The sequence below is a fragment of the Tamandua tetradactyla genome, chromosome 6 (assembly GCF_023851605.1).
Source record: "Tamandua tetradactyla isolate mTamTet1 chromosome 6, mTamTet1.pri, whole genome shotgun sequence".
NCBI lineage: Eukaryota > Metazoa > Chordata > Mammalia > Pilosa > Myrmecophagidae > Tamandua > Tamandua tetradactyla.
In genome coordinates, this window is record NC_135332.1 from 43,455,201 (window position 1) to 43,481,228 (window position 26,028).

The following is a 26,028-nucleotide window of genomic DNA, read 5'->3' on the forward strand; positions in this document are numbered from 1 at the left end:
GATCAGGAACAAGACAAGGATGTCCACTATCACCACTGTTATTCAACATTGTGTTGGAAGTTCTAGCCAGAGCAATTGGACAAGAAAAAAGAAATACAAGGCATCAAAATTGGAAAGGAAGAAGTAAAACTCTCACTGTTTGCATATGATATGATACTATATGTCGAAAACTCTGAAAAATCCACAGCAAAACTACTAGAGCTAATAAACGAGTACAGCAAAGTGGCAGGGTACAAGATTAACACTCAAAAATCTGTAGTGTTTCTGTACACTAGTAATGAACAATCTGAGGGGGAAATCAAGAAACGAATTCCATTTACAATTGCAACTAAAAGAATAAAATATTTAAGAATAAATGTAACTAAAGAGACAAAAGACCTATACAAAGAAAACTACAAGAAATTGTTCAAAGAAATCACAGAAGACCTAAATAGATGGAAGGGCATACCATGTTCATGGATTGGAAGACTAAATATGGTTAAGATGTCAGTTCTACCTAAATTGATTTACAGATTCAATGCAATACCAATCAAAATCACAACAACTTACTTTTCAGAAATAGATCAACCAGTAAGCAAATTTATCTGGAAGGGCAGGGTGCCCCGAATAGCTAAAAGTATCCTCAGGGAAAAAACAAAGCTATAGGTCTCACGCTGCCTGACTTTAAGGCATATTATGAAGCTATAGTGGTCAAAACAGCATGATACTGGCACAAAGATAGATATATTCACCAATGGAATAGAATAGAGTGTTCAGATATAGACCCTCTCATCTATGGACAACTGATCTTTGATAAGGCAGTCAAGCCAACTCACGTGGGACAGAACAGTCTCTTTAATAAATGGTTTCTAGAGAACTGGATATCCATATGCAAAAGAATGAAAGAGGACCCATATCTCACACCGTATACAAAAGTTAAGTCAAAGTGGATCAAAGATCTAAACATTAGGTCTAAGACCATCAAACAGTTAGAGGAAAATGTAGGGAAATATATTATAAATCTTATACTTGGAGGTGGTTTTATAGACCTTACACCCAAAGCAAGAGCATTGAAGAAATAAATAAATAAATGGGAACTCCTCAAAATTAAACATTTTGCGCATCAAAGAATTTCATCAAGATAGTGAAAAGAGAGCCTACACAATGGGAGACAATATTTGGAAATGACATATCAGATAAAGGTCTAGTATCCAGAATTTATAAAGAGATTGTTCAACTCAACAACAAAAAGACAGCCAATCCAATTACAAAATGGGAAAAAGACTTGAACAGACACTTCTCAGAAGAGGAAATACAAATGGCCAAAAGGTACATGAAGAGATGCTCAACTTCCCTGGCCATTAGAGAAATGCAAATCAAAACCACAATGAGATATCATCTCACACCCACCAGAATGGCCATTATCAACAAAACAGAAAATGACAAGTGCTAGAGAGGATGTGGAGAAAGAGGCACACTTATCCACTCTTGGTGGGAATGTCAAAGGGTGCAACCACTGTGGAAGGCAGTTTGGCGGTTCCTCAAAAAGCTGAATATAGAATTGCCGTATGACCCAGAAATACCATTGCTAGGTATCTACTCAAAGGACATAAGGGCAAAGACACAAACGGACATTTGCACACCAATGTTTATAGCAGCGTTATTTACAATTGCAAAGAGATGGAAACAGCCAAAATGTCCTTCAACAGACGAGTGGCTAAACAAACTGTGGTATATACATACGATGGAATATTATGCAGCTTTAAGACAGAATAAACTTATGAAGTATGTAACAACATGGATGGACCTTGAGGACATTATGCTGAATGAGATTAGCCAAAAACAAAAGGACAAATGCTGTATGGTCTCACTGATATGATCTGACGTAGTGAATAAACTTGGAGAATTTCGTTGGTATCAGAGACCACCAGGAGATAGAAATAGAGTAAGATATTGGGTAATTGGAGCTGAAGGGATACAGACTGTGCAACAGGACTGGATACAAAAACTCAGAAATGGACAGCACAATACTACCTAACTGTAATACAATAATGTTAAAACACTAAATGAAGCTAAATATCAGAATGATAGAGGGAGGAGGGCTGGGGGCATAAGTGAAATCGGAAAGAGACAGACAATAAAGATTGAGATGGTATAATCTAGGAATGCCTAGAGTGTATAATAATAGTGACTAAATGTACAAATTTTAAAAATGTTTTTGCATGAGGAAGAACAAAGGAATGTCATTACTGCAGGGTAATTAATATTTTAAAATCTCACCTTATGTGTGAGACTAAAGCAAAAAATGTTTATTTGGTACAAAATTTATATTTTGACTAGAGCATTTCCTAATATAACTTATGTAGATAGCTTGATTGAACACCGTAAGTACTTGGAATCTCAGGTAGATCCCATGGTGCCATGGCCAGGCTCATACATCCCTGCATGTCATGTCCCACATTGTCAGGGTGACTTTTGTCCATGGATGTCATGTCCACATAAGGGTAATGGTTTTCCTCGCAGAGTTGGGCTTAGAGAGAGGGAGGCCACATCTGAGCAACAAAAGAGGTTTTCTGGAAGTAACTCTTAGGCATAATGTAGGTAGACTTGCTTCTCCACTACAGAATAGGCTTCACAAGTCTAGGTGACTTTTTAAAGAATGTTTTTAATGATACCTCAGGTATTCTGATTGTCCATTTTAGGAGGACTCCTGGTAGTTTTTAATTTTCCAATGAAATTTAATAGAGCATTTTAATCTCATTCAGATTTAATTAAAATATGCTACTTCTGACAGATTGGGGAGTAGTGACAAGAGGGATGAGGCAAATGAAAAATCAGATTTTTAAAATATTAAACGAAATGCAATTTAGTGATTTCAGTGTATACCTTAGTAAATAAAGTATGGGTTATCAGTGGAAATGGAGTGCCTTAAGGAATTTATGAAATAATTTGCAAATAGCATATATGTTTTATACAAATAGGAATTCCAAAGTGTAGTTATTCTTGAAAACAGTTTGATTTCCAAGTATGCATTCTAGTGTTATTTAGATAATACTTCTTTTGTAGATAATAGAATTTGAAATGCCAATGAATTTGAAATTTCAAATTGTACAATTTGCAAATGAGATACTTTACAATTTGACTAAAGTTATGTTTTCTTGTTTTAACTTTAGGGTGAAAAGGTAAACTATGAAAAATTTAGAAATTGGCTTATTCTAAACAAGGATGCTTTTACCTTCTCTCGATGGCTACTATCTGGCGGTGTGTATGTTACCCTCACTGATGACAGTGATACTCCCACTTTCTACCAAACTCTGGCTGGAGTCACACATTGTAAGTAATGACATTTTATTGTTTTCTGTTTACCTTTTATACAGTTGTCTGATAATGTTGAAAAATACCTATCTAGGAGAAAATTATTGAATGTGTTTTATTTCTTCCAAAGTGTATTTCCGAGAGCATGGAATATATAGCCCTGTACTAAGGTACTTAACCAATCTGCATTAGTTCCCTAGGGCTACCATTTTACCACAAATTACCACAAACTTGGTAGCTTAAAACACAATTTTGGAGGCTAGAAATCTGAAATCAAGGTATCAGCAGGACTGTGTGCTCTCTGAAGACTGTAGGGAAGAATCCTTCCTTGTGTCTTCCAGCTTCTGGTAGCCCCAAGCATTCCTTTGCCTGTGGCAGCATGACTCCAATATCCGCCTCTATCTTTACATGGCCTTCTCCTCTTTTTGTCTTTTTATCTTTTCATAAAGAATACCAGTCATTGGATCTAAATTTAGGGTGGTTTCGTCTCAAGTTCTTTAACAAATGCTGCAAAGGCTATATTTCAAGTAAAGGTTGACATTCTGAAGTTCTAAATAGACATGAATTTCAGGTGTACACTGTTCAACCCACTATATAATCAAACCTAAGTATTAACTTCTACCGTACTTGTTTCATGTGGTTATAGAAAACTACCTTTAACTCTGCTTTTGCTTATGCTACTTCCTAATACTGAAATGGCTCTTCTTATGGAGACTTAAATCACATACCCCCCCCCGCCCCGTTGTTGTTTTCATGAAAGTTTTTCTTGCTTTATCGGCAATCACCTCTTCTTCCTCTGAACTCTCATAATACCTTATTTGTACCCTTGAATGAATTTATCACTTTCATCTTGAAATTATAATTATCTATGGCATTCTGTTTATTTGTACACCGTGTTGTCTCTCCTAAATCATTAAATCCTTTCAGGAGTCTGTTACTCTTTTTCCTTCTCCCCCTATGCCAGCCTTTAAATAAGCATTCATCAACTGAATAGAGGAGCTTGGGCATTTAGAGCTTATTAGTATCTATTGCTCTATATGACTTACTGGCTTGTGTACTAATTACACACCAGTTACTTTCCCCCACTTTTATTCCATTGTTACCTGAAGTTCTGACTGATAAATTCTGATATGATCAGTCAAATTATTTTCAAAATGTTAAAAATGTTATCCTATTACATGGTTCCATTTTTATCTTGAAAAATGATCATCTGCATAGTTTTTTGTCAGTTGGAAACTTTTCAGATTTTTAATAGTATCTAAAAATTAAAATGCCATTGCTTTTTTTTTAATGTGTGTGTTTTTTTAAATTGTGAAATATAACCTACATACAAAAAAGCAATACATTTTCATGTACATTTTAACAGCTAGTTATACAACAGATTTTGAACTTTGGTATGGTTCCATGATTTTTTCTTTTTTCTTCTAGCTGCTCCAAGACACTGGAAATCAACAGAAAAATCGCTATAATGACTCAGCCCTCATATTCATTTGCTTGACCCCGACCTTCTCTGTATAACTTCACCATCAATTTTGATCTTTTTCCCAGTCTTTCAGGGTATTTAGGCTATGCCCATTCTAACTTTTTCATGTTGGAACAGACTGTCAGTAATACAGGGTACAGGGATGGAATTAGTTGATGTTCTGGAAGGGCCGACCCCCTCTGCATTTCAGGATTTATCTGGTCTAAGGACCCATCTAGATATTGTAAGTTTTGGAAAGTTAACCTAGTACATGGAACCTTTGTAGAATCTTATATATTGCCCTAGGTGTTCTTTAGGATAGGCAGGAATTGTTTTGATTGGGGGTTGGCAAGTTAGAATAGGTAGCAATGTCTAACTGAAGCTTCTGTTAGAATGACCTCCAGAGTAGCCTCTCGACTCTATTTTAAGTCTCCTAGCCACAGATACTTTATTTGTTATACTACTTTTACTCCTCTTTGTCAGGATGGCATTGTTGAACCTGTGGTTTCAGGGCCAGGCTCATCTTTCGTAGTCATCTCCCATGCTGCCAGGGAGACTTTGATCCCTGGATGTCATGTCCCATATATGGTAGAAGGCTATGGTTTCACTTGCAGAGTTGTTCTTAGAGAAAAGCCACATCTGAGCAACAAAAGAGGTTCTCCGGAGATGAGTTTTTCAGAAAAGTATTTATCTCAAATTATTTAAAATAAATATTTTAAAATATATAAGAACATCAACTAGTTCCATCCTCCTATCCCATATAATCGACAGCCCCTTCCAACATGAAAAGTTAGAATAGGTATAGCCCAGATATCCCTGAAGAGTGAAAGAAAGATCAAAGTGATGATGGAGTCACACAGAGAAGGTAGGGTTTAACAAACAAGTATGATTCCTGAATGATTATATTGATATTTCTTTTAGTCTCCAGTATCTTAGAGCTGCTAGAAATTTAAAAAAAACTAAAATTGTGGAATTATAACCCATACCAAACTCTGAAATCTGTTCTACAACTAATTGTTGTGATGTGCTTTGAAATTTATTGCTTTTTCGTATGTTATTTTTTGCAAAAAAAGAAAGGAAAACAAACAAAAAACTTATATTGATGTGGAGGCATTATTTCACCTGTAATAATGACCTAATCTCCAAATTTGTATTCTCATAGTTTCGTTATACCTGCTAACCTCATGTAGCATTTTAGCTCTATTGTCTATTCAGTTTCCTTGAAACTCTTCTCTTTTAGTTTTTGAAACATAGTTTCTTGGTTTTCTTTTTACTTCCTTTGAATCTTCTTTGTGGCTCCTCTTCTGTCTACTCTTAAAATGTAAATTATTTCCCAAGTATTGGTCCTTAGCTCTCTTATTCTTGAATGAAGTGTACTTTTTGCTTTATCACATTCATTTCCATTTTTTTACTTACACTTTCTATCTATTCAGGTCATACCTATATGGTTTTGATGTGTATCTTTCATTCTGTATATGCATTTTATTACATGTATTCTGATGTATATTCTAACACCTTAATCTCATTATATCTAAAACCAGGTTCATCGTTCCCCGCCTCAACTCCTCCTGAAAGTTAATAAAATCAAACAACATATTCTTCCTCCTATGTTTTCATTTTAGTTAGTGTTCTAGTTTGCTAGCTGATGGAGTGTAATATACCAGGAAGAGGACAGCTTTTAAAAGAGGAATTTAATAAATTACAAGTTTATAGTTCTAAGGCAATGAAATTGTCAAAGTTAAAGCAAGTCTTTAAAAATGTCCAAATTAAGGCACCAACGAGAAGGCAACGAGAGGTTACCTTCACTCAAGAAAGGCCAATGAATTTCAGGGTTTCTCGCTCAACTGGAAATGCACATGGTGAATGTGGTGATGTTTGCTAGCTTTCTCTCCAGGCTTCTTGTTTCATGATGCTCCCTTAGGTGCCTATTTCTTCTTCATCTCCAAAGGTCTCTGGCTGCATGGGCTCTGTGCCTGTAGCTCTCTCATCTCTTGTGTATCTCATGTTCTCCCATGGCTCTCCAAAATAGTTCCTCTTTTTAAGGATTCCAGTAGTTGTAATTAATCAAGACCCACCTGGGGGTGTGGTGGAGTCATATCTCCCACAATTGGGCGAGTCACATCTCTGTGGAGATGATCTAACCAAATTCCCAACATATAGTAGGGAATAAGGTTTAAAAGAAACCGCTACCGCCACGAGATTGGATTAAGATTAAGATGTGGCTTTTCTAGGGTACATAAATCCTTTCAAACCTGCACAGATAGTGTTTCTAAATATAGTCATCTAATTTGGGATTACCTTTGAATTTTTCCCTCATCTAGTCTTACATCTAAATCCTATCAGCCTTAACTCAGCCATGCTTCTAGCATCTTTCTTTCCTGCTGCTATCATTGCAATAGTTGAATCTTCTTTCGGGGGCGAAGGGTAGTTCTCCTACAAGAAATAAAGTTTATTTGCTACTGCATTTTAATAATAAGGTAGAATGAAGAACAATGTGTTTTTCATTTACATTAAAAAAAAAGCTCCTCTAATTATTTCACTCCCTCATCATAAACCTTTGAGGGTTCTTCATTGTCTGCAGAACCATATTTAAACTAAGCATGGCTTTAAAATTTCTTATCTCAGACTTGGCTTAATTTTCTATACTCACTTCTACTCAACATGTTCTCTGTTTCAACTAAAGAGAACTAGTCAATATTCCATGACCATAACATGAACTTTATAGCTACCTCATGTACCATTGCTCCTAATCTTCCATAATTTACAATGTTTCTGACCTTTCATCTCTTGACAGATGGAATCCTGCTTTATCATTCAAAGCCTAACTCAGATCCTGCCTTTTCTGTCATGCCTTCTCCATTTCTTTTTATTTTGAATTAATTGTTGCATTCCTGCAACAACACTATATATTTCATATCCAGCAATTAACATGCCTTTGTCTTACCTTACAGTCAGTTGGAAATAGCTTTGTTTCCCTTAGAGGTTACAAGTCCCTTGGGGATAAAGCTCCTGTCCTATTCATATTTTTTGTTTTTCTTTACATAATCTGTGTAGTCTGTGTATTAAGTTCTGATTTAAACTTTTGATTTTCCCAGACACGAGCAGCAAGCATATGTTGTATTAGGATTTTAGGAAAAAGGACCAAGATAAATCATGATGTTGAGTAAGGTTTTACAGCTTCATAGTATGTGAATATTCATATAAAAACAGATCATGTTTTTAGGGGGAGAATGAATGTAAGGAGCTTCTGATAACTGCAAGATTAGTTGAACTTCATTCAGAAACTTTTGGTTAACTAAACGATATGAGATAGAGAAAATCAGTTACATTAAGTTAAAGCTCCTTAGAGGATCAGCTTACTTTACCAAGGGAATTATCTTTGAACTAATTTTCTGGTCCATATAATAGTGTTGATTTCCTTGGTTGTCATGGAAATAAGTCAGCAGTGTATGATAAAAGCCTGAAGAAATGCTATGCTTTATATCTTTCTGACGTCTTAATTGTATTATGTCAAATCCTTATTTCTTCTAAGAGGAGTACCCTTCCCCTCCAAAAGAAAAATCAACTCTAAGGCCAGTATAGTTACCAGCCTTCATTGAGCATTAGCATTATTTGGAGAGGGTATTAAAAGTTCAGGTTACCATTTCTACTTGCAAGCTTTTCATTCTATGGGTCATGGAACTCTGTATTTTAATATATATCTAGGGTAATTCTGATATAGATGGGCCGTGAACTGCATTGTGTGAAATACTGGTGTAATATTTAGGAGTTCTTTAGACTCTGAGTCAGACAGATTGGACCTACTACATACTATTAATATAGCTGTGGACAATTTAACCTCTCTGAACTTGTTTTTCCTCCTCTGTAAAACATGGATAATGATAGAACTTACCTCATAGGGTTGTTGTAAGGAGTGAGTGAGATAATATGTTTTTAGGAGAACTTAGCCTTGTGCCTGGTATACAGTATGTATTTTACAATTAATTTACATCCTCTTGTGGTGGTTAATACTCTGTGAATATCAGTGGGCTTTCACCTCTCTAGAGAGTAATTAACTCTCCCATATGTGTGGTAAGAACATTTTTCTTCCTTTTATTTTATAATTTTTTAGAAATAAAGCAACAAACAAAAAATTAATTTTGCAGACAAGCAGATTACTACTGACTTCAGCCAAGCAGCTGCTCTCTTAGTGTGCCTAACTATGAACGCACTATCACAGAGTTAGAATTACTGCTAAATTTCATATAGGTATTCTGATATAGGCAGTGTATTAGTTAGGGTTCTCTAGAGAAACAGAATCAACAGGGAACACTTGGAAAAATAAAATTTATAAAAGTGTCTCACATGACTGCGAGAACGCAGAGTCCAAAATCCGCAGGGCAGGCTGTGAAGCTGATGATTCCAATGGAGGGTCTAGATGAACGCCACAGGAGAAACTTGCCAGCTGAAGCAGGAAGAGAGCCTGTCTCTTCTGAATCCTCCTCAAAAGGCTTCCAGTGATTAGACTGAGCATCACTCATTGCAGAAGACACTCCCCTTGGCTGATCACAAATGGAATCAGCTGTGGATGCAGCTGATGTGATCATGATCTAATTCTATGAAACGTCTTCATTGCAACAGACAGGCCAGCACTTGCCCAACCAGGCAAACAGGTACCACCACTTGGCCAAGTTGGCACGTGAAGCTGACCATGACAGGCAGGTTTATATTCTGATGACTTAGATTTATCGTATTACCTTCAAGTTCTCACTCAGTTTCTGGCTAAACAACTCACTATTGATTTGCTTTGCAGGATCCTCCACTTGGAATATTTAGTACAATAAACTTTTCAATAATGTGTCTGGAAGATAGGAACTTGCTGTGATAAAAATAGGAATGTTATTAACAGATTTAGAAATAGAAAACATTTATTTTAAAGCCCAGCAATTCCATTTATATTTTTAATGAGCTAGGGTATCTTGAAAATGAAAGAGAATTACAATTTTTCACTTATAAATAATGTTTATATTAGGGTACGAATACCTTTAGTCACTTTTTCACAGATAATTATAAAATTTGAAGCTGTGATAAGTTGAACACTACCATATTTAATCAAAATTTGTTCCTTTTTATGTAAATCACAAGTAAGGAGGACTATTTGTACTCAAAACAAAATAATTTACTGATATCATTAACATAAGACTTCAGATTTTGTTATGACAAGTTCAGTTTTTAGAACTGCAAATTTCAAGCTATTGTTAATCTTATGTTTTATACAAGACTATATTTAAACTTAGCCCAAAGTTCATGTTTTAGTGTATGTCAAATTTTTTTAACTTTTTTTTATTACATAGTATAACATATATACAAAGCAAAGAAATAAGAAAGCAATAGTTTTCAAAGCAATCTTCAACAAGTATTTACAGGACAGATCCCAGAGTTTGTCACTCGCTGCCATACCATCATCTTAGATTTTTCCTTTTAGCTGTTCCAGAATATAGGAGGCAAGAAGGCATAAATATTTTTTTATCACCACAGTCAACCTTTTTTCTTTCTTTCTTGTAAAAAATAACATGCAAAAAAGCAATAAATTTCAAAGCACAGCACCACAATTAGTTGTAGAACATATTTCAGACTTTGACATGGGTTATAATTCCACAATTTTAGGTTTTTATTTCTACCTGCTCTATGAGACTAAAAGAGATATCAATTTAATGATTCAGCAATCATATTCATTTGTTAAATCCTATCTGGTCTGTATAACTCCATCATCACCTTTGATCTTTCTATCCCACTCCCTAGGAGTTTTGGGCTGTGGCGATTCTAACTTTTTCATGTTGGAAGGGACTGCCACTAATATGGGATAGGAAGATGGAACCATCTGATGTTCTGGAGAGGCTGGGTCCTCCAGGTTTCAGAATTTATCTGGTCCAGAGACCCATCCGGAGGTTGTAGGTTTCTGGAAAGTTACACTAGTGCATGGAACCCTTGAGAAATCTTATATATTGCCCTAGGCGTTCTTTAGGATTGGCTGGAATGGTCCTGATTGGGGGTTGGTGAGTTATGATAGGTAGCTGTGTCTAACTGAAGCTTGTGTAAGAGTGGTCTCTCGACTCTATTGGAACTCTCTCTGCCACAAATACTTTATTCATTATACTTCTTTTCCCACTTTTGGTCAGGATGGAGTTGCTGATCCCATGGTGGCAGGGCCAGATTTGTCCCTGGAAGTCATCTCCCATGTCACCAGGGAGACTGTCACCCTCTGGATGTCATCTCCCATGTAGCGGGGAAGGCAGGGATTTCACTTGCAGAGTTGGGCTTAGAGAAAGTGAGGCTACATCTGAGCAACAACAGAGGTCCTCCAGAAGTAGCTCTTTTTTTTTTTTTTTTATTAAAATATGAAACACTTCACGAATTTGCGTGTCATCCTTGTGCAGGGGCCATGCTAAATCTTCTCTGTATCATTCCAATTTTAGTATATGTGCTGCGGAAGCAAGCACCAGAAGTAACTCTTAGGCATAACTATAGATAGGCTAAACTTCTCTGCTACCTACATAAACTTCACAAGAGTAAGCCTCAAGATCAAGGGCTTGGCCTATTGCTTTGGGTATCCCTAAAATTTGAGTATATGTCAAGTTTTTATAAGAGCTGTTATATTTTGCTATTTAAGTGCCTTTTGGATTTATTTTAAAAATTTGTATTTGTCAAATATAGAGAGGGCTCTTAATGAGGTTAATTTTTAAAACCATTTGTACTGGAAAGAGATGGGTAGGTAGGTAGGTAGACATAGTATTTGTGATAATGTTCTTCTGACTTAGTATTCACAAAACAAATATAGATGTTTGAGATACTTTGGTACAGGTGTTACACCCTTTTGGTAGTATCTGAGAAAAGATTTTATTTCCAAAGACCAAACCCTAGTCTTTTTTTTTTTTTGTAATACTCTTTTCCCAATCATTTTTCCATAGACATATAACACTACATAGTGTTGGGAGTTTGGAGACATAGTCTGTAAACTCAAATGTAATTAATTTTAATAGCTTTTCAAAGACTTAAACCATTGTAACCCTTCCATAATATTGTACACAAATAGTCCTTATGCACATTCTGGTAGCTCCCTGCTTAAGTTAGAAGGCTCCTCCTTGAGACACTAGCTTTTGAAATGTCTGCATTCTAACTGGACTGCCTACTAGTTCTAAATTGAATTGTAATCTTTAACAGTATTTTTCCTTAATAGAAAAAGTTCTTTTAGTGTTTTGTCTTTATTCTTGGGACCTTGACAGAAATCCTCTTAGAGGTTATCCTCTTCTTGTTTTTATAGTTAAAGCTTAAAAAAAGCTTCTCCCCACTCTGTCCTCTGACTATCTTGCTTGCAAACCTTTGCACATGCTGTATTGCCTTACTTATAATAACCTTCTTCCACCATACTCTTAGTTTTCCAGCCAAAAGACCAAAGGAAACACCACGTATGGACTGAAACATGAACCTTTATTATAGGAATTTACTTAACAGAAGTGAAAGAAGGAAGTCAATCAGGGAATCAAGCTGTCCTGATGGCGGCTGGTACAGAGCTCAGTGTTCTGCAGTTAGGCAGAAATCAACAGGGCCAGTTAGTGGTACCCAAGACAAAGACATTCCATTGGGTATGAGAACTTGGGCATAACAGAGGGGTCTCATGACACAAGGGTAAGACTGATGATAGTTTGTGTGTGCACGGGAAAAATGATAGGTTGCTTTGTAGATTACAGTAAATATGATAATATTGCAAGGATTCCAGTAAGGCGGTATGCCAGTGGAAAGGATGCATGTACCCTAGAAAAGCCATGTTTTAATCCTAATTCCATTTTGTAAAGGCAACCATTTCTTCTAATCCCTTTCAGTACTGCATGTTTAAAACTTTAATTAGATTATCTCCCTGGAGATGTGACTCAATCAAGAATGGTTGTTAAATTGGATTAGGTGGAAACATGTCTCAACCCATTCCAGGTGGGTCTTGATTACTTTACTGGAATCCTATAAAAAATGAAACATTTTGGAGAAAGGGGGAGATTCAGAGAGAGCAGAGAAGAATGACACAGCCACGAGAAAGCCACAGAAGAGAACGCCACAGAACCACAAAGCAGAGAGTCCACCAGCCTACAACTTTTGGAGATTAGGAAGAAAAACGCTTCCTGGGAAGTTGGAGAGGAAGCTAGCAAGATGACACTGTGTTCGCCATGTGCCCTTCCAGCCAAGAGAGAAACCCTGACCGTGTTCACTATGTGCCTTTGCACTTGAGAGAGAAACCTTGAACTTCATCGGCCTTCTTGAATCAAGGTATCTTCCCCTGGATGCCTTAGATTAGACATTTCTATAGACTTACTTTAATTGGGACATTTCCACAGCCTAAAAACTGTTAACTTGCAGCTTATTAAATTCCCCTTTTTAAAAGCTGTTCCATTCAGGCAGCTAGCAAACTAGAACAGGTGGTAATATGTAGATTAACATCCTACGCAGAGAAGGGTCTGGTTCTTGACCATCTGCACATATCTCCCTCCATAGGGAGGTTAGCTTAAACATTAACTGATCCAGGCCATACAAGCAGCTGCATGCTTTTTAGTTTTACAGAGAGTTATTAGGAAATGGCTTGACCCCTGGATTTCCACACTTTCTCTGATCGATTCTTTGATAATCTTCATATATCTCTTTAAATATCAAGACCTACATTGCTTTCAGAAAGCCCTGTGTCTATTTCTTCATTGTACTTTCCATACTGGATTAATATGACCAGTTGTCGCTCCTAGATTTCTAAAGGTAGTTGTCTTGTTCATGATTGTATCCCTAGTTTTATAAAAAGTACAGTATTAGGCACATAATGGTATTAAAATATTTTGTTGAATGTTTGCAGAATATTAAATCGTCTCCAACCACACCTTCTATGCTTTTTCTCCCAAAATATTTTGCCCTATGGAAGGTTCCAACTGACCACATACAGTTGGAGCACTAACCATGGGAAGTATTGCACTCTGTATACCATCTCATTTAATCCTTGCCCCATCTCTGAGGTTCGTTTTTTTCTCCATTATTAAAATGAGGAAACTGAGGCTATAAAAACTTAAAAGAAATTTAACCAGGATCAAATGGTTTATAGTGGCAAAATTGGAATGTTCAAACTCTGAAGTCCATGCTTAATACTATTTTAAGACTTGGAGACAGTTTATTGGTGCAGTAATTTTGTTCTTTAATCCTTATGAGTAGCTGGCATTTGCAGATGAAAGGTATTGGTAGTATGGAAGTTGAGGTTGTCACGGCTTCTTCAGACTCACTGTAGACTGTCTTACAGATTCAAGTTTTCAGTTTAACAACAGTTAAATAGATAATAGGAGGCTTCAAATTTTTGTTTTAAGGACTATTATTGAGAGTTCCTTTCATTAAGGCTGATCATATTCTTTTTGTTCAATTCAGCTATATTACTTTGAAGAAAAAAGTGTCTGTTCTTTCTTGTAAATATGTTTTCAAATAAATTAAGAAAAAGTTTTTGGAATTTCCCAAAAATGTATCCTGAAAATGGATAAGATTTCTAACTCAATGATTTCTTTGAGTGGTAGAATCTAGATTCTGAGGTGATTAATGTAGTATTTGGGGCAAATTTTAGGACCGTATACCTCATTTTCACTATTTCTCTTTTTATACCTAATTCAAGAAATTTATACTACCCCTGCCGGTTTTAGCATTTATCTAAACTAAAAGTACATGTATCATTCTTTTTCCTTGATACATTTTAGTTTGTGATGTTAAAGCCTTCTTTTAATATGAATTTTTAGACAATAAACTGCCTACTAAATCTGTATGTCCTTCCTTCATTATCCTCTTATTTGTTAGTAATGATAAAAGGCTTACAGCTATTTTAAGTAGCTCTCAGAAGGTATCTGCTTTTGAGAGCTGGCTGTTACCTCAAAAGTATTAAAGAATTGTGTGTATGTATGAAAATACTTGGATATCGTGCCTAGCTTTTTTGGTGATTATCCAACTTAGGCACTTAAGAGCTGTTTCTCAGCTGAAGCCTCTGGTAAGTTGGGGCTTGATTGGGATGGCCAAAAATGTAGACCAAAACTACTTAGAATGGCAGGAATATGGTATGCTGCTGTTAGGAATCTGAAAAAATTATACATATAAGTGGATGATAAATTTACCATTTACCTAGTAGTGTTATAACTTTTGGTATTGATTTACAAATTACAAATAGAAGGGGCTATCTACTGGAATAATTACCTCTAACTTCTTGAAGTGGAAATGTTTATTGTATCCTCTCTCCCAAAAAATTCAATTGCCAATCCATGTAAAAAGTTATGGTAATAGTAATTTAGTGTGTATAATTGACTTTAACTTGCCTTTGGCAAATGTTCGATTGAGAAATTTGCAATCTACAGTCTATTTTCTACAGTCCATAAAATGAATGTCATAGAAGCTTAAAAGTCAGCTCTAAAGCAGGGTTTTAATTGATGATCATGGCGAATTTGATCATTTCTTGCTTCTAAATAGGTTTTACTTCTCTTTCCACATTTCTATTTCCAGTTCAAAAACACAATTTAATCTTAATTTTAATCCTTAAAAAATTAATAAATAGTTTTCAAAGTTAGCAAAAAATTGAAGGAAGTTAATACCACTTTCTCTGTTCTCAATATATATTTATGTAAATACCAATTAATCAGAAATACGTACTAAGTACCTATTATATACTTAATATATAGAGGTGTAGAGGTAAGGGTGTGGTTTTTGTCCTCAAGGCTGTACTATTGTCCTCCTTTTGTTTCAAAGTCAGATTTTTTTTAAGAAGTTCATCTACTACTGGAAGAAAGTTTGGAGCTTTAGAAAGCTCATGTTTCTCTGAGAAACAGAAAAGGTTGCTTTTCTTTTTCTTTCTTTTTTGTTTTATAAGCCATAAATAGAGTGGGCAAAACTCTTATGTAGGAATTGGAGATATTAATGCTGTCTTAATTTACTTTACCAGATTTGATATTTATATCCCAGGCTTTGTATACAAAACCTGATTCTTCTTCCTACTGCTAAAATTTTGGAATATTTTCTTTCTTTTCAAATAAATTCAAATTATCTAGGTATTTGAAGTAGATACTTCAATTTTTAAAAATGAAAAAAACATGCTTAGGTGGAAATTATAATTGGACCTTTGTAAATGTTGACTCATCAGGAGGTTGCAATGTAGGACTTCGGGTAATCTGAAAAATTATACAGTGGTGTGGAGAATAAAATGAATGAAACTTTTGGAAATAAACTTGTCAAACAACCCAGGTGTTTTAGTTGGCTAAAGCTGCAAAATACACCATACCAGAGATGGATTGGCTTTTCATATGGGCATTTATTTAGTTAAAAAGTTATAGTTCTTCAGAGGAAAGGCAGCTAGCTTTCGTCTGTGCCTCTCTGTTACAATGAAGGCACACAGTGATGTCTGTAGGCCTTCTCTCTTCTGGCTTCTTTGTTCCAGCAGCGTTCCCTAGGGTGATTCTTTTCTGCATCTCCAAACATCTGGGCTGAGCTGTGAGTGCTGAGATGAGTTATGCTGAGCTGCTTGGGCTGTGCTGCGTTGAGCTCCCTTAGGACCTCTCTCTTTTGAGCCTCCAATTAATTAAATTTAACCTTACTGGTTGTGGAAAGCACCCCCCTAGCCAGTCGTAAATGCTGTCAGCCATAGATTAATTTCACACACTGATGACTGTAGTCTACAGAAACAGGACAATGTGGCAGCATCACCTGTCCATGTTGACACCTAAACCTAACTACCACACCAGGTCATATTCGATTAAATCTAAGTACTACTACTACTACTGTGGTTATAGTTATATGAAAACATGTAATTATGTGTTTTGTTTTTCTTTTTTCTCTGTTTATCTACTTTTCAGTATTTTCTACGCACTAAAATACACTAGTTTAATAAAAGTGATAACATTAAAAATTAAAGTAGTGTATTAGTTAGGGTTCTCAAGAGACACAGAATCAACAGGGAACACTTGCAAATATAAAATTTATGAAAGTGTCTCATGTGACCGTAGGAATGCAGAGTCCAAAATCCACAGGGCAGGCTGCGAAGCTGATGACTCCAATGGATGGCCTGGATGAACTCCACAGGAGAGGCTCACCAGCCAAAGCAGGAATGGAACCTGTCTCCTCTGAGTCCTCCTTAAAAGGCTTCCCATGATTGGATTTAGCATCACTAATTGCAGAAGACACTCCCCTTTGGCTGATTACAAATGGAATCAGCTGTGGATGTAGCTGACGTGATCATGACCTAATCCTATGAAATGTCCTCATTGCAAAAGACAGGCCAGCGCTTGCCCAATCAGATGAACAGGTACCACAACTTGGCCAAGTTGACACCTGTCCCTAACCATGACAGTCCACCCCTTGTCAACTTGGCACATATATATATATATATATATATCACCTTAGACCATACTTAATTTCCAAATGAAAACAAATAAGCACACATTTTTTCTTTTACCTGACAATACTCAACTGTCCTGCATATAACTGGAAACACATTAAATCTCTCCAGAATAGCGTGCAAATCCTTGGGCAACATTCATTCTTAAACTTGATAACTTACAACTTAAATAGTATAACACAAACAAAACAGCATTACAGTCCTCGTTTCTGTAACTGATCACGTGGTCGAAGTTCATATTTATCACTACCTTCTTCCACTACCCATTCCATGTTCCCTTTCCCCTCAGCAAGCACTTCAGCTGGCCGTGGTTCTTTGCCTGGTGGGGTGACCCAAACCTTCATTCCTGAAGTCTCAGAGCCATTAGTGGTCCTGCCTGGATTGTGTTGTTGCAGTTTTCCATTGATTTTAATCACAGGGCATGGTAGTACTAATAGACGCCCCAGGGGATCTCCTATATTCCAAGAAAACTCTTCTTTACCTCCATTATGTAGTTGCAGTCCTACTTCCTTCTGATAGTCAGGGTCAATTACCCCAGACAATAATGTAATCCCCTTCTTGGTGTGTTGATCCAGAGGCATAAGTAGCCCAAAGTGGCCAGGTGGCAATCTTAACTTCCAGTTCAGTGGTATCACTATTGTTTCTCCTGGAGAAAGCACACCCCGTTTTGGAACTAAAACCTGTAGACCAGCAGAATTCAGGGTAGCAGGGACAGGAAGCAAAAACTTTCCTAGTGGATCACTAGGAGTAATAGTGAGTGGCACCACACCCATTTCCACCCCTTGGTTCCTGGACCCATGGATCCTGGCTATGGGAGAAACAGCACCATACAGCGGACGCTGATTCAGAGCATACACAGCTTCCTGGAGAACATTACCCCAGCCTTTCAAGTTTTTGCCACCTAGTTGGCACCGTAATTGAGTTTTCAAAAGGCCATTCCACCGTTCTATCAATCCAGCAGCTTCTGGATGATGGGGAACATGGTAAGACCAGAGAATTCCATGAGCATGTGCCCATTCCCGCACTTCATTTGCTGTGAAGTGTGTTCCTTGATCCGAAGCAATGCTATGTGGAATACCATGACGATGGATAAGGCATTCTGTAAGTCCACGGATAGTAGTTTTGGCAGAAGCATTGCGTGCAGGGAAAGCAAACCCATATCCAGAGTATGTGTCTATTCCAGTTAGAACAAATTGCTGCCCCTTCCATGAAGGGGGTGGTCCAATGTAATCAACCTGCCACCATGTAGCTGGCTGGTCACCTCGGGGAATGGTGCCATATCGGGGGCTGAGTGTGGGTCTCTGCTGCTGGCAGATTGGGCACTCAGCAGTGGCTGTAGCCAGGTCAGCCTTGGTGAGTGGAAGTCCATGTTGCTGAGCCCACGCATAACCTCCATCCCTACCACCATGACCACTTTGTTCATGAGCCCATTGGGCAACAGGAGTTGCTGGGGAAAGAGGCTGACTGGTATCCATAGAACAGGTCATCTCATCCACTTGATTATTAAAATCTTCCTCTGCTGAAGTCACCCTCTGGTGTGCATTCACATGGGACACAAATATCTTCATGTTTTTAGCCCACTCAGAAAGGTCTATCCACATACTTCTTCCCCAGACCTCTTTGTCACCAATTTTCCAATTATGGTCTTTCCAAGTCCCTGACCATCCAGCCAAACCATTAGCAACAGCCCATGAGTCAGTATACAAACGCACCTCTGGCCAGTTTTCCTTCCAAGCAAAATGAACAACCAGGTGCACTGCTCGAAGTTCTGCCCACTGGGAGGATTTCCCCTCACCACTGTCCTTCAAGGACACTCCAGAAAGGGGTTGTAATGCTGCAGCTGTCCACTTTCGGGTGGTACCTGCATATCGTGCTGAACCATCTGTAAACCAGGCCCGAGTTTTCTCTTCCTCAGTCAGTTCACTGTAAGGAACACCCCAAGAGGCCATAGCTCTGGTCTGGGAAAGAGAAGGTAATGTGGCAGCAGGAGTGGAAACCATGGGCATTTGTGCCACTTCTTCATGTAACTTACTTTTGCCTTCAGGACCTGCTCTGGCTCTATCTCGTATATACCATTTCCACTTTACAATAGAGTGCTGCTGTGCACGCCCAACTTTATGGCTTGGTGGGTCAGACAACACCCAACTCATGATAGGCAACTCAGGTCTCATGGTAACTTGGTGGCCCATGGTTAAGCGTTCAGTCTCTACTAAGGCCCAGTAGCAGGCCAAAAGCTGTTTCTCAAAAGGAGAGTAGTTACCTGCAGCAGATGGTAAGGCTTTGCTCCAAAATCCTAAGGGTCTGCGTTGTGATTCTCCTATAGGGGCCTGCCAAAGGCTCCAGACAGCATCTCTATTTGCCACTGACACTTCCAGCACCATTGGATCTGCTGGATCATACGGCCCAAGTGGCAGAGCAGCTTGCACAGCAGCCTGGACCTGTCGCAGAACCTCCTCTTGTTCAGGTCCCCACTCAAAATTAGCAGCTTTTCTGGTCACTCGATAAATGGGCCGGAGTAGCACACCCAAATGAGGAATATGTTGTCGCCAAAATCCAAAAAGACCAACTAGGCGTTGTGCCTCTTTTTTGGTTGTGGGAGGGGCCAGATGCAGCAATTTATCCTTCACCTTAGAAGGGATATCTCGACATGCCCCACACCACTGAACACCTAAAAATTTTACTGAGGTGGAAGGCCCCTGTATTTTTGTTGGATTTATCTCCCATCCTCTGACACGCAAATGCCTTACCAGTAAATCTAGAGTAGTTGCTACTTCTTGCTCACTAGGTCCAATCAACATGATATCATCAATATAATGGACCAGTGTGATGTCTTGTGGGAGGGAGAAACGATCAAGGTCTCTGCGAACAAGATTATGACATAGGGCTGGAGAGTTGATATACCCCTGAGGTAGGACAGTGAAAGTATATTGCTGACCTTGCCAGCTGAAAGCAAACTGTTTCTGGTGGTCCTTACTAATAGCTATTGAGAAAAAAGCATTTGCCAGATCAATAGCTGCATACCAGGTACCAGGGGATGTATTGATTTGCTCAAGCAATGATACTACATCTGGAACAGCAGCTGCAATTGGAGTTACCACCTGGTTGAGTTTACAATAATCCACTGTCATTCTCCAAGACCCATCTGTTTTCTGCACAGGCCAAATAGGAGAGTTGAACGGGGATGTGGTGGGAATCACCACCCCTGCATCTTTCAAGTCCTTAAGAGTGGCAGTAATCTCTGCAATCCCTCCAGGAATACGGTATTGCTTTTGATTTACTATTTTGGTTGGTAGGGGCAGTTCTAGTGGCTTCCACTTGGCTTTTCCCACCATAATAGCCCTCACTGCACGAGTTAGAGAACCAACGTGGGGATTCTGCCAGTTGCTCAGTATGTCTATGCCAATTATACATTCCGGAACTGGGGAAATAACTACAGGATGGGTCCCAGGGCCCACTGGACCCACTGTGAGACGGACCTGAGCTAAAACTCCATTGATCACCTGGCCTCCATAAGCCCCCACTCTGACTGGTGGTCCAGAGTGATGTTTTGGGTCCCCTGGAATTAATGTCACTTCTGAACCAGTGTCTAATAATCCCCGAAATATCTGATCATTTCCTTTTCCCCAATGCACAGTTACCCTGGTAAAAGGCCGTCGGTCTCCTTGGGGAAGACTTAGAGGAAGGTTAACAGTATAAATTTGTGGCAGTGTAACAGGTTTCTCCCCCATAGGGACCTGGCCTCCCCTTCATTCAAGGGGCTCAGGGTCTGTAAACTGTTTCAAGTCTGGAAATTGGTTAAGGGGCCGTGACTCTGTGTTTTTGTAATTCAGGTTAGACTTCTGTTCCCTTGACCTAGAACTCTTTTGTTTATACAGCTCCAACAAGAATTTAGTAGACTGCCCTTCTATTGTATTTCTAGGCACCCCATGATTTACTAGCCAATGCCACAAATCTCTGCGTGTCATATAATTTTGATGCCTCCATTGAGTTTGTTGTCTATTATAATAGCCACATCTACCCTGTCTTTGGTGATTAAGTGCTGCCACCTGGCTTCTGCCAACTCGGGATCCTGTCATCCGCATTGTGTTTAAGGATTCCAGCTCAGTGACAGCAGTTCCTACAGTAATATCTGACCTACAGAGAAGTGCAACCACAGAGCTCTTGAGGGATGATGGTGCTAGTCTCACAAATTTATTTCTCACTGTTCTGGTAAAAGGTGCATCCTCTGGACATTCCTGGGGGTAAGAGCAGGCTTTGCATGATAAATCCACTCTAACATCCCAATCTCTCTAAGCCTCTGGATCCCCTCATCTACATTATACCAGGGCAGTTCTGGCATTTCAACCTCAGGTAATGTTGGCCACCTTTTGATCCATGTTTCAACCAACCACCCAAACAAGCTGTTAACACCTTTCCTAACTGCTCTAGTTATAACATTGAATGCAGAATCTCTGCTTAGTGGGCCCATATCAATAAATTCAGCGTGATCCAGCCTTATATTCCTCCCACCATTATCCCACACTCTTAAAATCCATTGCCACACATATTCCCCTGATTTCTGTCTATATAAATTGGAAAACTCACACAGTTCTTTTGGAGTATAATGTACCTCCTCATGTGTGATACTTTGTACCTCACCTTTAGGGGCCTGTTGGGACTTTAGTCTAGTTATAGGTCTAGAAGAAATGAGGGGTGGTGGGGGTAGGTCATGAAAAGAATTAGAAATATCTTTCAAGCCATTTGCTTCAGGGCTTTCATTTGCAGTTTCATCTGGTGAAACAGGATTAATAACTCTAGGGCTAATCCCTTCAGGAGGAGGTTGGGTGGCCAATTCCTCAAGGCAGGCTGGAGGTGGTGCGGCTGTGTCCTCAGGGCAGACTATTACAGGGTTATCTAAAGAAGGCTCAGCATGGTCTAGGGTTTCAACCTCACCCCCAACATCATTATCAATCCATATGTCACCATCCCATTTTTCAGGGTCCCACTCCTTTCCAATCAATGCCCTCACTTTAACTGCAGACACCATGCAAGACTGAGATTTCAGTTTATGTTGTAAAGTTGCTACTCTAACAATAAGATTCTGAGTCTGATTTTCAGAGATCTCAAGTCTACGGCTACAGGAAATAAAATTTTCCTTCAGGATACTCTACATCTTTCAGACGGCACTTAAGCTTCTTGTTTGAAGCCTTAAGCCCATCCCTTTCACACTTTAATGTAGACAGTGTATCTAACAACAACCAACCAACATCTCTATAACTCTTATTTCTACAAAACTCTGTAAAGGTGTCAAAAACATTATCCCCCAGAGTCTGGCTTCGTACAAGCGAAGCATTAGGAGAATCGAATGATGATATTTTGACTATCTCCTTTGCCAACTCAGTCCATGGATTGGGAGTGTCATTCTGATTACGGGAATCAGAGTCCTTAGTGTCTCTGAGCCCAGTCAGAGTAGAAAACCATTCATAAAAACCCATTTTTAAGATTCTGTTCCTTAAGAACCACTCCTGGTACCAAGATGTATTAGTTAGGGTTCTCTAGAGAAACAGAATCAACAGGGAACACTTGCAAACATAAAATTTATGAAAGTGTCTCACGTGACCGTAGGAATGCAGAGTCCAAAATCCACAGGGCAGGCTGCGAAGCTGATGACTCCAATGGATGGCCTGGATGAACTCCACAGGAGAGGCTCACCAGCCAAAGCAGGAATGGAACCTGTCTCCTCTGAGTCCTCCTTAAAAGGCTTCCCATGACTGGATTTAGCATCACTAATTGCAGAAGACACTCCCCTTTGGCTGATTACAAATGGAATCAGCTGTGGATGTAGCTGACGTGATCATGACCTAATCCTATGAAATGTCCTCATTGCAACAGACAGGCCAGCACTTGCCCAATCAGATGAACAGGTACCACAGCTTGGCCAAGTTGACACCTGTCCCTAACCATGACAAGTAGTATTATTAGTAATAAAATTTTTTCAAACTTAAAAGAAGAAAACTTATGTTAATATTTGTTTTAGGATGGCAGACTTAGTTGGGATTGAGTTCTTTTCAATGTTTTTTAGATATTCAATAATAAAATTATAAAATTGCTTATTTGTTTAACTTTTTATTGTATAGTATAACATATATATATATATACACAAAGTAAAGAAATAAAAAAGCAATAGTTTTCAAGGCATTCCTCAACAAGCGATCACACACACCCCAGAGTTTCTCATGGGCTACCACATGATCCTCTCATATTTTTCCTTCTAGCTGCTCTAGAATATAGGAGGCTAGAGGGCTTAAATACTTTTTTATCATCACAATCGACTTTCTTTCCTTCTTTTTTTGTGAAAAATAACATATACAGAAAAAAGCTATAAATTTCCAAGCACAGCACCACAATTAGTTGTAGAACATATTTCAGACTTTGACATGGGCGACAATTTCACAACTCTGTGTTTCCACTTCTAGCTACTCTAAAATACTGGAGACTAAAAGAGACATCAGTGCAGTGATTCACCATTCATATTCACTTGTTAAGTCCTATCTTCTATGTATAATTCCACCATCACATTTGATCTTTCCATACCTCTCCTTAGGGTTGTTCGAGCTATGGCCATTCTAAATTTCTGACATTGGAAGGGTCTGTCACCAACATGGGATAGGGAGATGGTACCATCTGATGTTTTGGAGAGGCTGGGCTAGGTTTCAGGACTTTCAGGGACCAGGGACCCATCTGGAGGTTGTAGGTTTCTGGAAAGTTACTCTAGTGCCTCGAACCCTTGTGGAATCTTATATATTGCCCTAGGTGTTCTTTAGGGTTGGCTGGAATGGTCCTGGTTGGGTTTGGCAGCTTATGATGGGTAGCAAGGTCTACTTGAAGCTTGCATAAGAGCAACCTCCAGAGTAGCCTCTTGATGCTATTTGAACTCTCTCTGCCACTGGTCCTTTATTAATTACACTTCTTTTCCCCGTTTTGGTGAGGATGTAATTGTTGATCCTATGGTGCCAGGTCTGGTGCCAGGAAGTCATCTCTCATATTGTGCATGAAAGCTTTATTGAGTCTCAATTTGAGCCCTAGGTATTCTTAAGAGTCAACAGGAGTACCAAAAAAAGTCAACAGGTATGATGCTGATAGGGGGTTAGCAAACCACGGCAGTTAGCACTACCTAAATGAAGCTTGTATAACAGCAACCTCCAGAATAAAAATGGGCATATTTTATTGGCATTATGAGAATAAGCTCTTTTACAGATCACTTTCCCAGCATCACTTGCAAATGTATCTGTGTCAGTTGTTTTCAACTACGGCAGTCTTGTCTCCCAGGGGACACTTTGGTAGTGTTTGGTGCCCTTTTTGGTTTTCACAACTGGGAGATTGCTATGGGCATCTAGTGGATAGAGAGGCTAGAGATGTTGCTAAACACCCTATAATGCACAGGACAACTCCTTGCAAAATATAATTATTTGATCCAGTAGTCATTCATGTTGAGGTTGAGAAACCCTGGTCTGTAGTATGGAGGAAAAATACTTGGTATAATGATTTAAGAAAAGGCTAATAAATAGTAGGGGCTAATTTCTCTTCTCCTTTCCAAGGTTTAAGTGGCACATAAGTAATTAACAATACAGAAGCCTAGTAAAGATAATGAAGATTGATTTCCATTTTTTAACTTCTTGAAACATTATAACATTGTGAATCAGTTTATAATCATCCTTATGAATTAGTAAATAATTAGTTCCCTCTGAATACCAAAAATCTAGGATAACTTCGTTACTGCCCATCAAATTCCTTGTCATAGGTTTTGTGAATCATTAAGAAGACTTTTCTAGGGGTGGCCAAGTTAAGAACTTTTCAAGATTGTATTCTTCTCAATGAAATGGGGATAGTTGGTGTTCTAGTTTGCTAGCTCCAGAATGCAATATACCGAGGCAGAATGGCTTTTAAAAAGGAGAATTTAATAAGTTGCAAGTTTACAGTTCTAAGGCCAATTAAAGGTAGCTATAGAAATGTTCAATCTAAGGCATCCAGGATAAGATACTTTAGTTCAAGAAGGCCGATGAAGTTCAGGGTTTCTCTCTTAGCTGGAAGGACACATGGCGAAATCTGCTAGCTTTCTCTTCCAGCTTCTTGTTTCATGAAGCTCCTTGGGAGGCATTTTCCTTCTTCAGAGCCAAAGGTCACTGGCTTCTCCTGGTTATGTCATTCTGAAGCTTTCTCCAAAATGCTTCCTCGTTTAAAGGATTCCAGTAAAGTAATCAAGACCCACCTGGAATGGATGGAAACAGTCTCCACCTAATCAAGTTTAATACCCACACTTGATTGAGGCACATCTCCATGGAGATTATCTAATTACAGTTTCCAACATACAGTACTGAATGATTAGAAGAAATGGCTGCCTTTACAAAATGGGATTAGGATTAAAACATGGCTTTTCTAGGTTACATACATCCTTTAAAACCTGCACAGTTGGATTTGGTTTACTTGACCTAAGGCAGTTATTTTCAAGGCATGTTTTGTATTCAGGTACAGCATATATAATTTTCCCCCCCAATTTTTCCTTCTACTACAGAATAATAGTTTATCTCAAAGAATCTCAGTCCTTCAGAGTATTGCTACATGGTAATGTACAAAATTCTGCCTTCCCGGGCAGGATTTTTTTTTTAACTTTCAAAAGGCCCGAACAACTATGTCCTTTAAGAAACTGCTCCTTGTAAAATAAGCCAGAAAGAAATGAACAAATATTGTATGGTATCTTTTAGAAAATACTTATAAGAAAATTCAAGCCTAGATTGTAAACTCCTTTGCGAGTTACATTTAGTCTGCAGCTGTAAATATTATTTCTAAATTCTGAGATGCTGTACTTTTATGTAGA

At 38.4% G+C, this 26,028-nt stretch overlaps 1 protein-coding gene and 1 non-coding gene across 3 annotated transcripts in view; one reads left to right on the forward strand and one right to left on the reverse strand.

Annotated features, from left to right (window-relative positions):
• The window catches only part of USP32 (ubiquitin specific peptidase 32), a 332,680-nt gene that overhangs the window by 121,998 nt on the left and 184,654 nt on the right, over positions 1-26,028 (forward strand). For both annotated transcript variants that reach the window (XM_077165036.1, XM_077165035.1), the window contains exon 5: positions 3,153-3,312. In XM_077165036.1, the coding sequence (XP_077021151.1) occupies positions 3,153-3,312 (160 nt within the window). The remainder of the gene's footprint in view (positions 1-3,152; positions 3,313-26,028) is intronic.
• On the reverse strand, positions 11,128-11,235 carry LOC143689134 (U6 spliceosomal RNA). The gene has a single exon (XR_013178601.1). It is a non-coding gene; the product is annotated as a U6 spliceosomal RNA (small nuclear RNA).